At 27.0% G+C, this 14,917-nt stretch overlaps 3 protein-coding genes across 5 annotated transcripts; 1 reads left to right on the top strand and 2 right to left on the bottom strand.

Moving 5' to 3' along the window:
• Window positions 1-192: 192 nt before the first annotated feature.
• On the bottom strand, window positions 193-5,127 carry LOC132908269 (oxysterol-binding protein-related protein 9). Of its 3 annotated transcripts, none has more exons than XM_060962134.1 (13): window positions 4,973-5,127; window positions 4,231-4,446; window positions 3,927-4,157; window positions 3,737-3,812; window positions 3,581-3,670; window positions 3,314-3,437; window positions 3,138-3,238; window positions 2,117-2,146; window positions 1,881-2,043; window positions 1,527-1,792; window positions 1,059-1,453; window positions 754-981; window positions 193-684 (listed from the first exon to the last, which is right to left on the bottom strand). In XM_060962134.1, the coding sequence occupies exons 1-13, from the start codon at window positions 5,123-5,125 to the stop codon at window positions 592-594; spliced, it is 2,166 nt and encodes a 721-aa protein (XP_060818117.1). In that variant the 5' UTR covers window positions 5,126-5,127; the 3' UTR covers window positions 193-591. The 3 variants fall into 3 exon arrangements, with proteins under 3 accessions (XP_060818117.1, XP_060818116.1, XP_060818118.1); XM_060962133.1 differs by having other exon boundaries at window positions 3,138-3,241; window positions 4,973-5,126; XM_060962135.1 differs by lacking the exons at window positions 3,138-3,238; window positions 3,314-3,437; window positions 3,581-3,670; ... (2 more) ...; window positions 4,231-4,446; window positions 4,973-5,127 and adding an exon at window positions 2,406-2,839.
• A 309-nt stretch (window positions 5,128-5,436) lies between these two features.
• On the top strand, window positions 5,437-9,176 carry LOC132908286 (protein sarah). The gene is made up of 6 exons (XM_060962170.1): window positions 5,437-5,694; window positions 6,368-6,637; window positions 6,710-6,899; window positions 6,984-7,136; window positions 7,873-8,197; window positions 8,265-9,176. Exons 2-5 carry the CDS (start codon window positions 6,380-6,382, stop codon window positions 7,998-8,000), a joined length of 729 nt encoding a protein of 242 aa, XP_060818153.1. The 5' UTR covers window positions 5,437-5,694; window positions 6,368-6,379; the 3' UTR covers window positions 8,001-8,197; window positions 8,265-9,176.
• A 194-nt stretch (window positions 9,177-9,370) lies between these two features.
• On the bottom strand, window positions 9,371-14,548 carry LOC132908268 (cullin-5). Its single transcript, XM_060962131.1, has 11 exons — window positions 14,224-14,548; window positions 13,501-13,710; window positions 13,243-13,422; window positions 13,034-13,175; window positions 12,639-12,953; window positions 12,091-12,563; window positions 11,736-11,999; window positions 11,497-11,652; window positions 10,939-11,219; window positions 10,733-10,856; window positions 9,371-10,642 (listed from the first exon to the last, which is right to left on the bottom strand). The coding sequence occupies exons 1-11, from the start codon at window positions 14,251-14,253 to the stop codon at window positions 10,448-10,450; spliced, it is 2,370 nt and encodes a 789-aa protein (XP_060818114.1). The 5' UTR covers window positions 14,254-14,548; the 3' UTR covers window positions 9,371-10,447.
• Between the last annotated feature and the right edge of the window lie 369 nt (window positions 14,549-14,917).

The raw sequence follows: 14,917 nt of genomic DNA, 5'->3' as shown, positions 1-14,917 counted from the left end.
TCGTGTAATTAAATTTCATTAATGTTTCATTAATGCTATATTATGGAAACAGCTAAAACATATTAGAGAAGCATGCTTTATGCATTAGGTTTATTACTACATAATTAATATTTAATTTTTATTTGTATTGTGTTATGCTAAAACTGTATTGCAATTCTTCTTAATAGAAACGATAAATCATCATCAGAAATATTGTTTTTATAGCTGTATATATTTTTTTAACAGTACATAAGCTTGTATGTCGATGTCAACATATAATATATAGCACAATACTATGTAAACTTGTTTCCTTTAAAGCAGTAACTATATCTGTGACAATATATTATAAAAAATAATTTGCCTGCTATCAAAATACATATGTACCTTTCAATGAAATCTTAATATTGTATGGTATTTAAATATTTGCTATTGTACTTAATCAGGTTTATATAAAAAAAAAATGTTAAGGAAGGAATTTATAATACCTTTCAGTTTTGTTCTTCTGCATAGCACAGAGTCATTAGATTTAAAATTAGTAAACATATTATTAATCATATGTGTTAGGCCTTAAATTTCTAGTACTGTGCAATATCTAAAACTGCAGCAAATTATTTATGTTGTAGCACTTTGATTGGAACAAGAATGTAATCTGTCTGCAAGTGGTTTTACATAGACCCAACTACCATCTTTCGTTTCTTTGAACAACTATTAGAAAATAAGACTTTATATAATCATTTTAAATAAAAAGTACGTAACTTTGAAAGAAAAATGTACCTTAGTTTGCCAATTAATATTGTTTTCTTTTCTATTACGTGCTTCATCTCGTTGTTTTTGTTCGATTGCACATTTAGCAGCTGTTGCCTTTTCCATGTCGTTAATCCTTAATCCAACAGTTACATCCCGCCAAACTTTTCGTGATTCGTGTTCTTCTTGTTCACACACTGGCTTCACTAATTTTCTTTGAGTGTAAAGTTCTTTAACATCCGCAAAAACTTCAGTCCTCTATAAAAATTGAATTTATGAATGAAAAAATAATAAAATGAGAAATTGGTATCTTTTATAACATCTTGTGTACATACTCCATCAGCCCACTTTGCTTCCATGGCACCACTCCATTCTCCGTTTATAACAACAAATGGTTTCTTATCTCCTGGTTGTGTAATTTGACATGTAATTCGATTACGTTTACCGCCATAAAAAGGTTTTGTCAAAAATTCTACAGCAGCATGGTAACCAGTTTGCGTACAATGGATATTTGCAGTCCCCCCTAACTCTATCCATGGTACAGTGAGAATAGATCTACCATAACCATTTGGGAAAGTCAATACATATTCTTCCCCATGTTGTAATACATTTACCCAACCCTTTCCAACATTATGTACTCCTATACTCAGTCCAAGGAATTTGCTTTTTGTCCATACATGCGCTCCAAAACTAATCTTTTTTGCATAATGTTCAGCATAAAATGCACTTACTATAATACGAATCATACTTGTTTATCCAGAAAAATATTTTTAAAAGATTTTAATAAATAAATATAAACTTACTGGGAGGATGATGAGAAACTTGTTCAGCAATAAATGAAAGCTGATTTTCTTTGCACCAAGGTACAGGACCTCCAACAACTAGTTTTGTATCATTAGAACTATCTATAGCATCATTAGGAATATCCCAATGACATCTAAACATTTCACCTAATATTGGATTATATGGTTTTTTAGCTACCCCTGATTTACGACCTGCATGGAAACTGCATAAATACCAACGAACTACTTGAACCATTCTATCTTTAGGAGTAGACATATCCGCTATGCTAAAATATGAAATACTATAGTGTATAAAGAGTTTCAACAAATAATTTTGAAAAATATTATTAATATTATTTATTTCATAGCATATACCTTACAAACTGATTTGGATGAGTAAAATAGTCTGCATACATTTCAAGAAGCGACCTGCGCTCCAAAATGAATGTAGGTAATGCTACTTTTGTTAAATCCATACCAATTTTCACTTGAGATAGAAGATGAGTCACTACGGATCCATGGGATTCCATGGAATCCACTAAAAAGTACCATAAAGATAAGAATTTAATTTTATTTAAATAATTTACATTATTAATATAATAGTTACTAACTTTCTGTTTCACTTTCCTCTTCATAAAGGGCTGTAACATGTAACAAAAGCTTACAACAATAATTTATAAACAATAATGTATGGTGATTTAAAAAATGAGAAAAAAAGTAATTTCTTTTTTTAATATAATTCGTTTTAATGTTTCTCCTAAGTCAATAATAGTTGTAATATGTATACCAATTTAAAACTTTAAACTCAAAAAATACAACCTATAAGAACAGAAATTTTCGCATAAATATATAAAGATTTCTTTTGTTATGTATATATTTTACTATAATTTAAAAACTTACTATTTGAAGCTGCACCCAGCATATTGTGTTTTTATAAAATGTCAGTTAAAATCCATTCCTAAATACGATCATTATATGATATTGACTATACGCAATATAAACGTCTTTTTCTGAGAAACAAAATTTTCCAAGAGGGGAAAACTATTCGAATTTGATTAAATTCATTTTTCTGTAATTGTGTCATACTAAAAAATATTCACTTTTGATTTTAACTACAAATTTGATAATGCTTTACTACAAGGTTCGGATGACACGACAATTCACGTGTATAATAATTGTAGTTGTGGGTTAAGTCGACTGATATCGAACTTCTATTATCGATAACGAGTGCAATTTATAATGGATTTTTAATGTTTATGTAATTTCTTTCTTATTTAAAATTTGACTGTGCTTTATGTTATGTTTTATTTGTTACTCTGAATTTGTAATATAGATATATTTGTTATAAATAATTAACAATAATCATAACATATTTTAATGTTTTTATCATTCTTTTAATTTGATTAAATAATTATATATTGACATTATTTGAATTTCTTTCTTAATTTTAAACATATAGACACTAAAATTATATATAAATATATGTATAATAAAAAAATGAAAACAAATAAAATACAATTATCATCTATTATCTAAGAAAAAAGAAATGTATAAAAAAAGTTGATCTTATATTTGTTAAATAATATATGAAACATATCAACTTTTAAGCACTTAATATAGATTAATACTTACCATCGTAATCAACGGTGCCATCACCTTTTGTAGGTGGTAACGGATTTTGCTTCCGATTTTCGTTCGATACATCCACATGTGAACGTTCACTATCTCGTCTTCTACTGAATTACAAAATATATCACATATTTCTTAAATTTTATATTAAAGATTCACGAACCCTGATTAATACTTACATACTGATATGATTTTGCATTACAGAAGGAGGTGATATTTCGTCTGCTGCATCATAATAATCTTCGTCTTCATCCGAAGATGAATAAGAGAATTGGGGTACAGGAAGATCCCTATCCACAACAGCTTTACAAGTAAAAATCAATGAAAATATGTATTTTAATCCGTTTGTCTACTTGATTGATAGTTTTATTTTTGGGAATACTATAACTTAATAATTTTACATTTATTTTTAATTTACTACACATAAATAAGAAAAAATAAATTACCATTTGGCAATGTAGGTACCCTTAGTTCTACACATTCAGAACCTAATTCAATACCAGTCTGTACAGTTGCTTCTGGCTCTCTAACAGCAACTAAAATTTATTATATTGCATGTCTTACATTATAGATGTATTTTATACTCACATTTAAATACATACCATGAGATAATGAAGACGAAACATGTATTGAATCAGTGGGTCCCCTATATACTCCATTTACAGGTATTGCTGTATTCTAAATGTATAGAATTTTTATTAAACACAAACTATACCTAATTCTATTAAATGTATAAAATTTAATTATAAAGATTTATTAATATTGTGTCTTATATTTATAATGAATATTTACCTTTGCAATTTGTAATTGAACAATTGTATGTTTAACTGAATTGAGCATCGCATTGGCTTGAGTTAAAATTGCTGCATATTTTTGTTGCTTTTCTTCATCTTCTGTAGCAACAGATCTTTGTTTTGTTTCAATTAATTTTATTTGATCAATCAATAATTGAAGGTAAGCATCTGCTTCAGCTACTTTGCGATCAAAGTCTTGCTTTGGAGGAGATTTTTTAGGATCCCATCTCTAGAGTAATTTAGATTTTACTTAAGTATTAAACTAAATGTAGTTTTTGTTCTTAATATATAAGTAACCTTACAGCATGTGAATGACGTAATATAGTGTCTTCTAAAGCACGAATCCAACGTTCTCGTTCCTCTGCATTTCTTGTTTGAAAATGAAATGTTTTTGGATCATCTTTGTATGATGATGTAGTAATTGTAAATGTGCTATCATCCTCATCATCAATACCTATAATAGCACCTCTTAAACGTACACATCCTCTACGTGCTCCTCTCATCATTTTTTCTTTACTCTGCAATATAATTAAAGTACAATATAACAATTTATCATATTCAAAATATAATATTTATAGTAATTGTAAAGAAAATATCATTAATATTTGCAATTTAAATATATATTCGTTTAAGAATTAGATATGGAAAAAAGCAATAATAAAATTTTCATGTAATATCAATTAATTATTGATAATTAAATTATAATTGATATAACATGATAAAATTTACATATCCATAATAATTCTTTTTGAATATGATTTGACTTTACCACATAAAATTGGTAAGTATTTTTGAAATTAAATGTAATTTTGTAACTAGATATTTAGAGATCAGCTGACTATGACAGATGTGCAAGATATTTAAAGAGATACAAATAATGTTTTAAAGCAATTAATAAATAAATTCAAAGATTACTGATGCATACAGAAATTTATATTAAATTATAATTTTGAATTAAACATTGCATAAATGTTTAAAAAGAAAATGGAGTGTAACCTATTAATGAACAAGAGAACAGTAAATGTAATATTTAAAAATTCTTACCGTATAATACGATAGAAGACCAGCATTATCATCTAAAACAAACCAACGATATTGCCATCCATTAACAACATTTGTCCATTTACTAAGTGAACCTTCCATCGTCGACATTGTTATTTGTTGCTCGCTGTTATTTATGAGCGTATGTGCATGCATAAGAACAAGCATAGAATTGTGTATATATGTATATATATTACATTTGCCTATGCGTGTCCTGTATGAATGCATAGAGAGGTAACTCGATAAGAAAACTAACATAAGACGAATTTCTAAATATCTTCGTCATATTTAAAACAATTTACACGGTATCTAAAAAATATAATTTCTAAGCTCACTGTGAATTTACAAAATTGAATGTTCTAAATAATACAAATATCTATTTTTACTTGACATGCGCAGTCAATGAAACAAGCTTTTCTTCAATAACAGATGATTTTACTGCAAAAGCTTGTCTATACTGATTTGCTTATCTTTCTAGTTACTTCTTATAGTCTACGATTATAAAAGATTACATTACGATAATAATAAAATAACGAATGCAACATGTAACATCGAAAGTTGTATAAATGAGTAATAATAACGTTGATACAATGAAGGATTTTATATATATATGAATGTATGAATGTATACATAAATAAATAAGTAAATAAAATAAACAATTTTCTCTCGATCTGAATAAATATTAAGAAGGCACACATTCGATTTAACTGCTTAAGAGAAAACATGTAAGTATTACCTGTTCTCAGTCAGCTGATTAATTACTTTACCTTTGACATATTATGTCTCTGCATATTATTTATTATTTATTATTTATTATACATAGTCCTCGCTTAATATGCTTATTTATTTTAGCATGATAATACGTAATATTACCTTGCAACTAACAATTACAACTAATTGTAAATAAATTCGTGGTTCGTAATCATTTTGCAATATATACATTTTTATTATTCATAGTTTAATGAATTATTTATCCAAAGAGTGATTTGTAACATAATGTTTATTTTAAAAATATGTAATATCTGATTAACTGATTTAAAAAATTATGTTATACTATGATAATTTGATTAACGTTGTAGATATCTACTTGATAAATAAATTACAGTACTATTAAAGTTTTGGTAATATATTAAAAATCATTAACTGAACACATAAGATCATTTATAATAAAAAAATATTGTTTTTTTGTAAATTAAAATATAAAAATGAATGAGAGCTATATATTGAAAATATTTAAAATACTTGTTCAGTAGACATGGAAAATATTTATAAGTAAACACATTTTTTTTAGTTAATCTCTGTATTATAGATACAATATATATATATATGTGTATATATTATATATTTATGTTAATGTGTAAATTCAAATAAATTACAATTTAGTACATCTATATGCAGCATAGAACAGATATGGAGAAGAAACATGGTTCTAATATAGTGGAAGAGGAAGAATTAGAGGAATCTGAAAATATAATTATAAATGAAGTTGATGGATTACCAAATTTACATCCTAATTATCAACAATTGGAGCTAGAATTTGATGTAGAAAAAAATCGTTCTGATACAAATACAAGGACTATTGAAGATTTAGTACATGATGAAGATTTACCAACATCAGTTATTGTAACTAATGTAGATCCCAGAGTTTTTAAAGATGACGAATTAAAGGTGACAAAAATATATAGTAAAATTGAATGTAATAAATTCAATATCTAATAAGCATATATTTTATTTCTGTAGCAAGAAATACAGAATCTCTTCAAACAGTTTGGGGAAGATGCTACATTTCAATATTTTAGATCATTTAGAAGAATGAGAGTGAATTATAGTTCTCCAAGTGCAGCAGCAAATGCCAGAATACAATTACACCAAGCTCATTTCGGTGAGACAGATATCAACTGTTATTTTGCACAACCTGTTACCCCAATAGGTCTGTAAATTTATTTTTTAACGAACATTATGTTATAAGAATTAATGAGAGTTTTATCAACTTTAAAAATAATATATATTTCAGATGTAGAAGATCAACATCTTCACCCACCAGCATTAACAAAACAGTTCCTAATTTCACCACCTGCTTCACCACCTATTGGATGGCAGCCTAGAGAGGAAGGCGAACCTTTAGTTAATCATGACTTATTGGCAGCTATAGCAAATTTATCTGCAGGTTTTGTCATTTAAGGAGTTTATAGCATGTTTTTCCATGTGTATTAAGTACGAAAATCTCCGATAACTGCCAAAAAATCGGGACCCAGGTGTTGCAAACGATTCTATTCCTTGAAACTTAAATCTTAGCTATACGGAACATAGAAAAGGACAACACAAGTGAAAGAGGAAGAGGAATTGAGAGTCGAAGCGCTCGGCAAACATTAAAGGCTCGTGATAAGCTGAGACCTTTAATTAAAAAAATAAAAATTTTTTATTTTTGATTTGTGACCAATGAAGCTTTTACTAACGTATTAAGATGACACCAAACAAGATATAATTTGGAGCATATTTGCGTACTTAATGATAATTAAATAAGTGATAATAAACATCAATAAGTAAATATAATTCAAATTATATCGTGTTCCGTTTCATTTTAATTAGAAAATTCCCACAAATACGTTTGTAAAAGATTAATTTAAAAAAAACGTTAAAAATAAAGAAGTTTCATTTTTGAATTATTACCTAAATACGTACATTGTCTCAGCGATATCTGGGATTGAGTCATGTGATACTAATTGACCCTTCGCGGGTTGTTGAGCTTTCCAGTGCATTGAGGGGAACCTCCCCCCAGTAGCAAGGATGACAAAGATGCAATTATCGAGAGATTCTATTTTGGCAGTTATCGGAGGTTTCCTATACATGTATATATTATGTACACATGTATGTATATACCAATCATACAAATAATTTTACAGGAGGCAGTCATGAATTACATCCTGGTGGTTCAGGACAACCTGGCATAGTTGTACATGTTTGTGAAACAACAAATCCTATGAAAAATGTTCCACGTATTCAACATACACGTTGTCCAGAACATTCATAAACAGCTCTATTAGAAATATTGTCCACTCATTTGACAATGAATTATTTATCCATCCAAGAAGCAATTAGTGGCATTACAAACAATGATATTCAACACTCAAAAATTTATATTGCAATATTGCAAAATTAATACTTTAATTTGAGATCACAAATTCACAAGAAATAATCTGTAAATGTGTTTTGCTCAGAGTAATATATGTAAGTATTTAAAAAGATAATAAATAGATAACAAATATTTTATTAAAAGTTATGTTTTCGTTTACAGATAAATAATATTTTATGCTGACATTATAAATAAATAAAAATACGTGATATAATGAAATAATTTAAAAAAGTCATCGAATATTAAATAACGTACAAATAAACTATTAGAAAAATCTATATAATATTTCGGAATAACTTTACACCAATTCTTATCCTCTTTTAATTTAAAATCACAATTTAAAATATTAGATGCTTACTTACAATTATAAAAATTAATATTACAGTATCAAGGGTAAACGATATTGAAATTAGCGATATTAACGTTTCACTCGAAGTATCGATGTTACAAATACTTTTAAAGGAAGTATATAAAATTTATGATCTTAGAAAAGGCAATTAGAATTAAATTCTTGATCTGTTAATTATCTCAGAATTTCAAGCAAGATTTGCTCGAGAAATATAATTTGTTACAAAGTGGGTGTGTGTGTGATAAGTTTGAGTAACATTAATATTTAATGTACATATATGTGATTATAAGAATGTACCATGCAACATATGAAAAGTGGTATCAATGATACTGTTTTCTGTCATATTTTAATTAATCAATATTAAAATTCGGAAGCGTGTGAGTGATTTTTTTTCATTAAAAAAAGTAAATCTTTAGGGAGAATGTATATTTTATTAATTAAATTTTTAGGATATATGTACTTAATAAAATTATAAGTAGTGTTATCATTTCACGAAGAATTCTTTGCAATAACAAATTAATATGTTATTCAAAATGTATTAGTGCTACATGTTTTTTTTGTAATAATAATGTTTATGCATCTGTATATGTAAATGTATATAGTGTTCCCACTTGCATAAAATATATTTCATATTGATGTAAGATTTAAAGTAATATAGAATTGTTGAAAATTTATAAATATATTATAGCAAATTACTTTTGTGTGAATAAATATGTTACTCAAAACCTGTTTTTTATGTCTGAATCTTACAAAGATAAAATAAAGAAAATGTCTTTTTATGATCTATATGCTCAATTATTTAATTTAAATTATATTAGATACTCTAGCTTAATTTTAAAAGGTATTGTTTTATTCATGAAAATTTGTGCATTTTAAAATAATATTTTATAGGAAAAATGTAATAAGATACATCGAAAAATATAAAAAATCCTTTTTAATTTCGAAATTGTTCACTTTTACACTTGTCAATCGCATATTGAAATAATATAAAAGCTTTATACACATAAATGTTATTAGTAATGCGTGTGTTGAGTAAAGATCTTATCGTTCACAATACAATTATGTAAAATTTCTTTAGTACAGGGATTATACAACGTCTTATTATTAAAATATAAAAGAATTAAAATTTTATAACCTTACATTTATATATAACGGTATAGGCCATTTCTTATATTCTCCCTTTGTATGAATTTTTGTTCATTTTATATTTTTGCAATCGAAAATTATTAATATTATTTCGGTTAAAAGAAACATAATGTAGTTCACAAAAACAGAATACAAAAAATATTGTATATAAAAAGTTTTGTAATTTATGTACTTTCTACAATTCAAACAACTCAATGAAAAACAATCATACTTGGAAAATATGTACACTTACAGTAAATAAACATATCCATGCATTTACGTTTAGACATGTGTTAAAATGTATAATGTACATATTGCGTACGTATGTGAACATCGTCATTGAAAATTAAATACATCTGCGACGAGTTTATAGTATTCATAAATATTTTAAACAATCTACTTTATTTTTGTATAAAACAGAAGGTATAAAACATATTTATGAAATTGCGATTACGTCAAAAGTAAAAGACGACATATAGCGAAATAAAAATTTTTGATCTTGTACATTTTTTCCCTTGATGTTCTCTGAAGTTTTAAAAGAAAGAAGAGAAGAAAGAGAAAAAAAAAAATTAATCAATTTTATAGTCCGAGTTTTTGAAATGTTATAATAATTACCTGTTTAGTAATGTATATTTTCATGGTCGAAGGCGATATCATATTTAATCATAATTTATAAACGATATGACACTGTATGATGGTACTAACTTTTCATTTAAAAGATGTGTTTTTTGTGAACATGTTACAAACAACGTTAACATCTTTCAATTACATTGGGATTTTTGAGCATACAATCTGATAAACAAGAACTGAATTTTTATAAAAATATAATATTAATCATAAGAACAGTATTATACGTATGTATAATCCCGACCTATGCCATATACACGAAGGTGTTAATGTCATCGTCGTGTCTACGTATATATTTATGCTCAATAAGCCACTCAATTTGTTCTTTTATCATCTTTTTACTTGGCAGAAACATGTTCTTTAATATATCAACTAATTCAGTTTGTAACTGAGCATTACTGATTTTTTTACGCATCTTTAAAATCTTGATGATTGCTTCCTGTTAAAACATATACGTAAAAGATATATGTATCACTAATTTTACTTAGAGGAAGGTAAAAAGACAAAGTTATTTGAATAGAAAGTGTACCTGAACTCTTAGTATTCTAAGTTGTACAATGGATTGGTTGTCTTCTTCTTTACTTCGTTCAGTTGATAATTGAAGTCTTCCTATTAAATTAATTTTACCTCGTTTTTGCAATTTACCATTTTTCCTAAGAATTAAAAAGAAGAATTAATTATACATATTTTGAGTAAATTAAATTAGTGCGCGATTTTTCAAAAAGTATTACTAACACTATAGCGAATTCTTGGTTCACCCAAAATCGTGTATCATTTGCAAAATCTTTGGGACTATGCGCATGTGGTTCAACTAGAAGAAGTTGACGTTTGAGTTTTGGAAAGGCACACAAAGACCATAAAGTTCGTCTGAGTTCCGGATCAGGAAGTTCTGTTGCCAATCGCAAATTTTCATATGATATCTTTTCAAACGGCCGCTGATTCCAAGCAAATAAAACTGCCATTTGAAATGTTGTTACATCCACATCAAAGCGTCCCACTTGGTTAGAAAATGTTATCTGGAACACCATCCAAATTGGTTGCAAGGTGAAGCTGAAAATTAGAACCGAGATATTGAATTTTTTGAAAAATTTTACTCTATACCCATGTTTACTGCTTTAGAAAAATTTATGTTATTCTGCTTTAATAAACATATACATAGTTTCTGATCGAAACTGTATTAACTGTATTAACACTTTTATGAAAAAAATTTCCTTTTTAAATCATAACAATACTTAAAAAGATGTAAAAATATCTCTTTCTAATATTTTTTTTACAAGACATTTTCTTTCTTACCGTGCCATTAGACATATGATGGTACCACTGTAATTTTCTTCCACTGTGTTTTTTTTTATAAAATTCTTCCACTTCAGGAATATAATCTTCTAGTTGCAGTGGTAAACTTACGGTGACACGTTCACTACCTCTAGCCCAAGCACCTGCATTTAATATCTATAACAAATTATATTAATGCCTTTTAATATCTGTTTCACAATACATAAACCAAAATATTATTATAACATCTTAGCCTATACCTTAATGTTAATACTATCTGCAATAGCAGCTCTACATTGCTCTTTAAATTGTTGATTTAGATCTTGTGACACTTTAATGTCTTGAAACATTCGTGCTAATTTATTAACGTAATCAGCAGGCATTCCGACTTCACGAAGCCATTCTACCATATTTTCCTCTTTTTCAGAATCAGCGGATGTATCTAATATTAAACGCCTTGTTAAATGAGCTTTATGATAGCGCATAAATACATCCTTATTTTGAACATATTTTAGCACTAATAACTAAAATAAAACCAATATAAGATAAGTATGAGATAAAATGATTTTAGATATTAAAAATATAATAGTAATATATATAAGTTAAGGTGCATACTACATCTTTTAGTTTGCTTTCAATTTCATCAGAAGTTAATTTTTTACTGAGTGGTGTTTTCCTAAGTAACATATCACAGTAATTAGCTAGAAGTTCGGGACACTTTGATTCAGGCTGTCCATTATTATTGTTGTTGGGTTTATTATTTAAAATCGTTGTACCAATACCAGAACACTGACGTGCAGGTAATTCTAATCTGAATACCGTCGCATCATTTACGACAAGTTTGTAAGCTTTATCTCGAGCAGTTAGAAATCGAGGATCATCATCAAATGCTTCTTTAACAAGAATTGAAAACCGACGAAAAAGATCTAATAATCTTTCAACGTATTTTTCAGAATCTTGAGTAATAACATCCACAGCTGCCATCATATCAGCTAAACCTGCACTTGCTATATGTTCTTCTAAATTTCTTAACATTGGACCAACTCCTTCAGGAACTCTATCCATTAGTTTTAGCATTAACCTAAGTTCTATAATTATAATTTATTTTATACCATTACAAAAATGCTATTATAAAAATATAATTCAAATTACATTATACTCACTATCTGTTTGACGATGCTGAATCATTCGCGGACATTCTGCTAATATGGCTGGCTTAAAAGTTGCCACTAATACACGTACGCAACAATCAGTTAAAAGCTGTACACTAGCACTGTTTGGTTCTAAGTATTTTTGGGCACGAAGTTCTTCTTCTTGTAACTTTGCATCAGCATAACGCATATAATTTTCTACACCATGTAATGATAGCTGTTCAGGTGCTTTAACCCAGTAGAATGCTTCTGTTGCTTCTATATATGCTGCTTCAAAATTCTCTCTATAGATTTGAAGCTTATCCATTGCATTTGAACATAAATTTACTGTAATATAATTTAACACAACTTTAAACTTATAAGATGTATAAGGAGATAATTTATATAAACAAAAATTTGTTATATACCATAAGATTCTCTAACACCAATAACGAGTTGTGAATCAAAGGCTTCACCATTTCTTTCAGCACGAACAAGTCTCATAGCTGAATCTTGAAGTTTTTGTTTTATTTCTCCAAATATACTTTGATTCCAACTATCCAACATTAGCTATAATAAACAAAAAAATGTATATTATGGAATTATATTATTGAAAAATTAAAAAAAAGGACTTTACTTTTCTAACAATATCATCAGGTTGGCTTTTTTTTTGAACACTGGATGGTGCCTTTCCAGCAAGAGACGTTTCTAATTGTCTAAATGGTGTTGGCAAATAATTACATTGTGCAAAAAATTTTCTCCATTCAGCTATATATGCTTTCAATAAAGCTTGTTCTTCTTGGTGCGCTAAAACCCTCTAGAAAGTATATAAAACAGTAATACTTTTCTATTAATAAAAATATTTTTTTTTGTATTTATAAATTATAATATGTACCTGCTGAGCTTGTTTTATAAAATCCATTATGTCTTCTTTAAGCGCATCTAATAATTTAAGAGCACCTTTGTCATTCCATATACATACTGCATGAACTAAGAAGAATAAATCTTGCCATTCTGCTTGAGTAACAGGTTCTTGTTTGAGTAATTTCAAAATAGTTGGTCTCATACATGGCCATTTATCTTCAAACACAAACTGACTTTTATCCTAAACACATAATTTAGTAAAAAATTAACTTTAATTTTATGTTTACATACTAAACTCTCATTATTAACACGATTATTATCTTAATCATTGTGCATTATTTCTTTTATCAAACATAAAAATTAAAATATATGTATAATAACATCTATGAAAATATTTTTATTAACTAATGATTTATAGTTCTACTGTATAATCGAAAAACTAGTATCTAATTGTTGAAAAATAACAATATTTAAGTTAATCATTAGTATACTGAGATAACAGTAACATTGTATGAATATTTTCAAATATCTTTAATGTACAATTTTATAGATATTTATATATACGTTAAAGTTCAAAACGTTCTTTGACAATTCAAACATTGTATAGGTTATAAAGATTTATATTATATTATCTAAAATAAAACAATAAAACAAAAATCTTATAAATTTAAGAAGTTTGAAAGACCATTCTCAGATTTATTCCTCAATGTAAATTGATTTTAAATACAAATATTATTATTCAATGACAACTAACCATCGGCACCTTCGCATAAAGTTTTGACATGTCCTATACCGCAATGAGTCTACGCCAATGAGTACAAACAATAGGTATTACAGTGAACAGTACTGATTAATTATAATAAGGATTGTTTTAAACGTCAATTTATACTTTAATAGATGTTTATTTTAACATTAAAATAGATTTTACATTTATTTATCGCGATATATCATATATATTTAAAAAAAAGATGATATATATATACATACCATTTTTTCTAAGGAAGAAACGTAATACAATATAACATAATACACACATATAGTGTACTGTAATGTAATAGTATAATGAGAGACTCTAATAAATGTAAAATAGTATAAAACACAAATAGTATATATACATACAGGTAGACAGTTCACATGTAGGAATGTTAAATAGGTTAAGGAGAAAATAAGAGAAATGTAAGATGTGGAAGATAAATGTAAAATCAAGTTCATTTCTTCTTATATATAAAAAGTTCACATTAATGTTTGTATACAATACAAAATTAATGTCTTTTATATGTGTTTCCTTATTATTTAAAACGCTGTTTTTTAAACATTCTTCGCAGTTTTTGTACTTTTACTATTAGAAAATTTCGAATATATATATATATATATATATATAAAACATTATTCGGAAATTAAGTTTTTTAAACGAAAATAATATTTAAATATAGATGAAAAGTAGCGTT

The sequence above is a fragment of the Bombus pascuorum genome, chromosome 6 (genome assembly GCF_905332965.1).
Source record: "Bombus pascuorum chromosome 6, iyBomPasc1.1, whole genome shotgun sequence".
NCBI classification, from domain to species: Eukaryota; Metazoa; Arthropoda; class Insecta; order Hymenoptera; family Apidae; genus Bombus; species Bombus pascuorum.
Note: the sequence above shows the minus strand (reverse complement) of the source record. Positions and strands in the feature narration are given on the sequence as shown.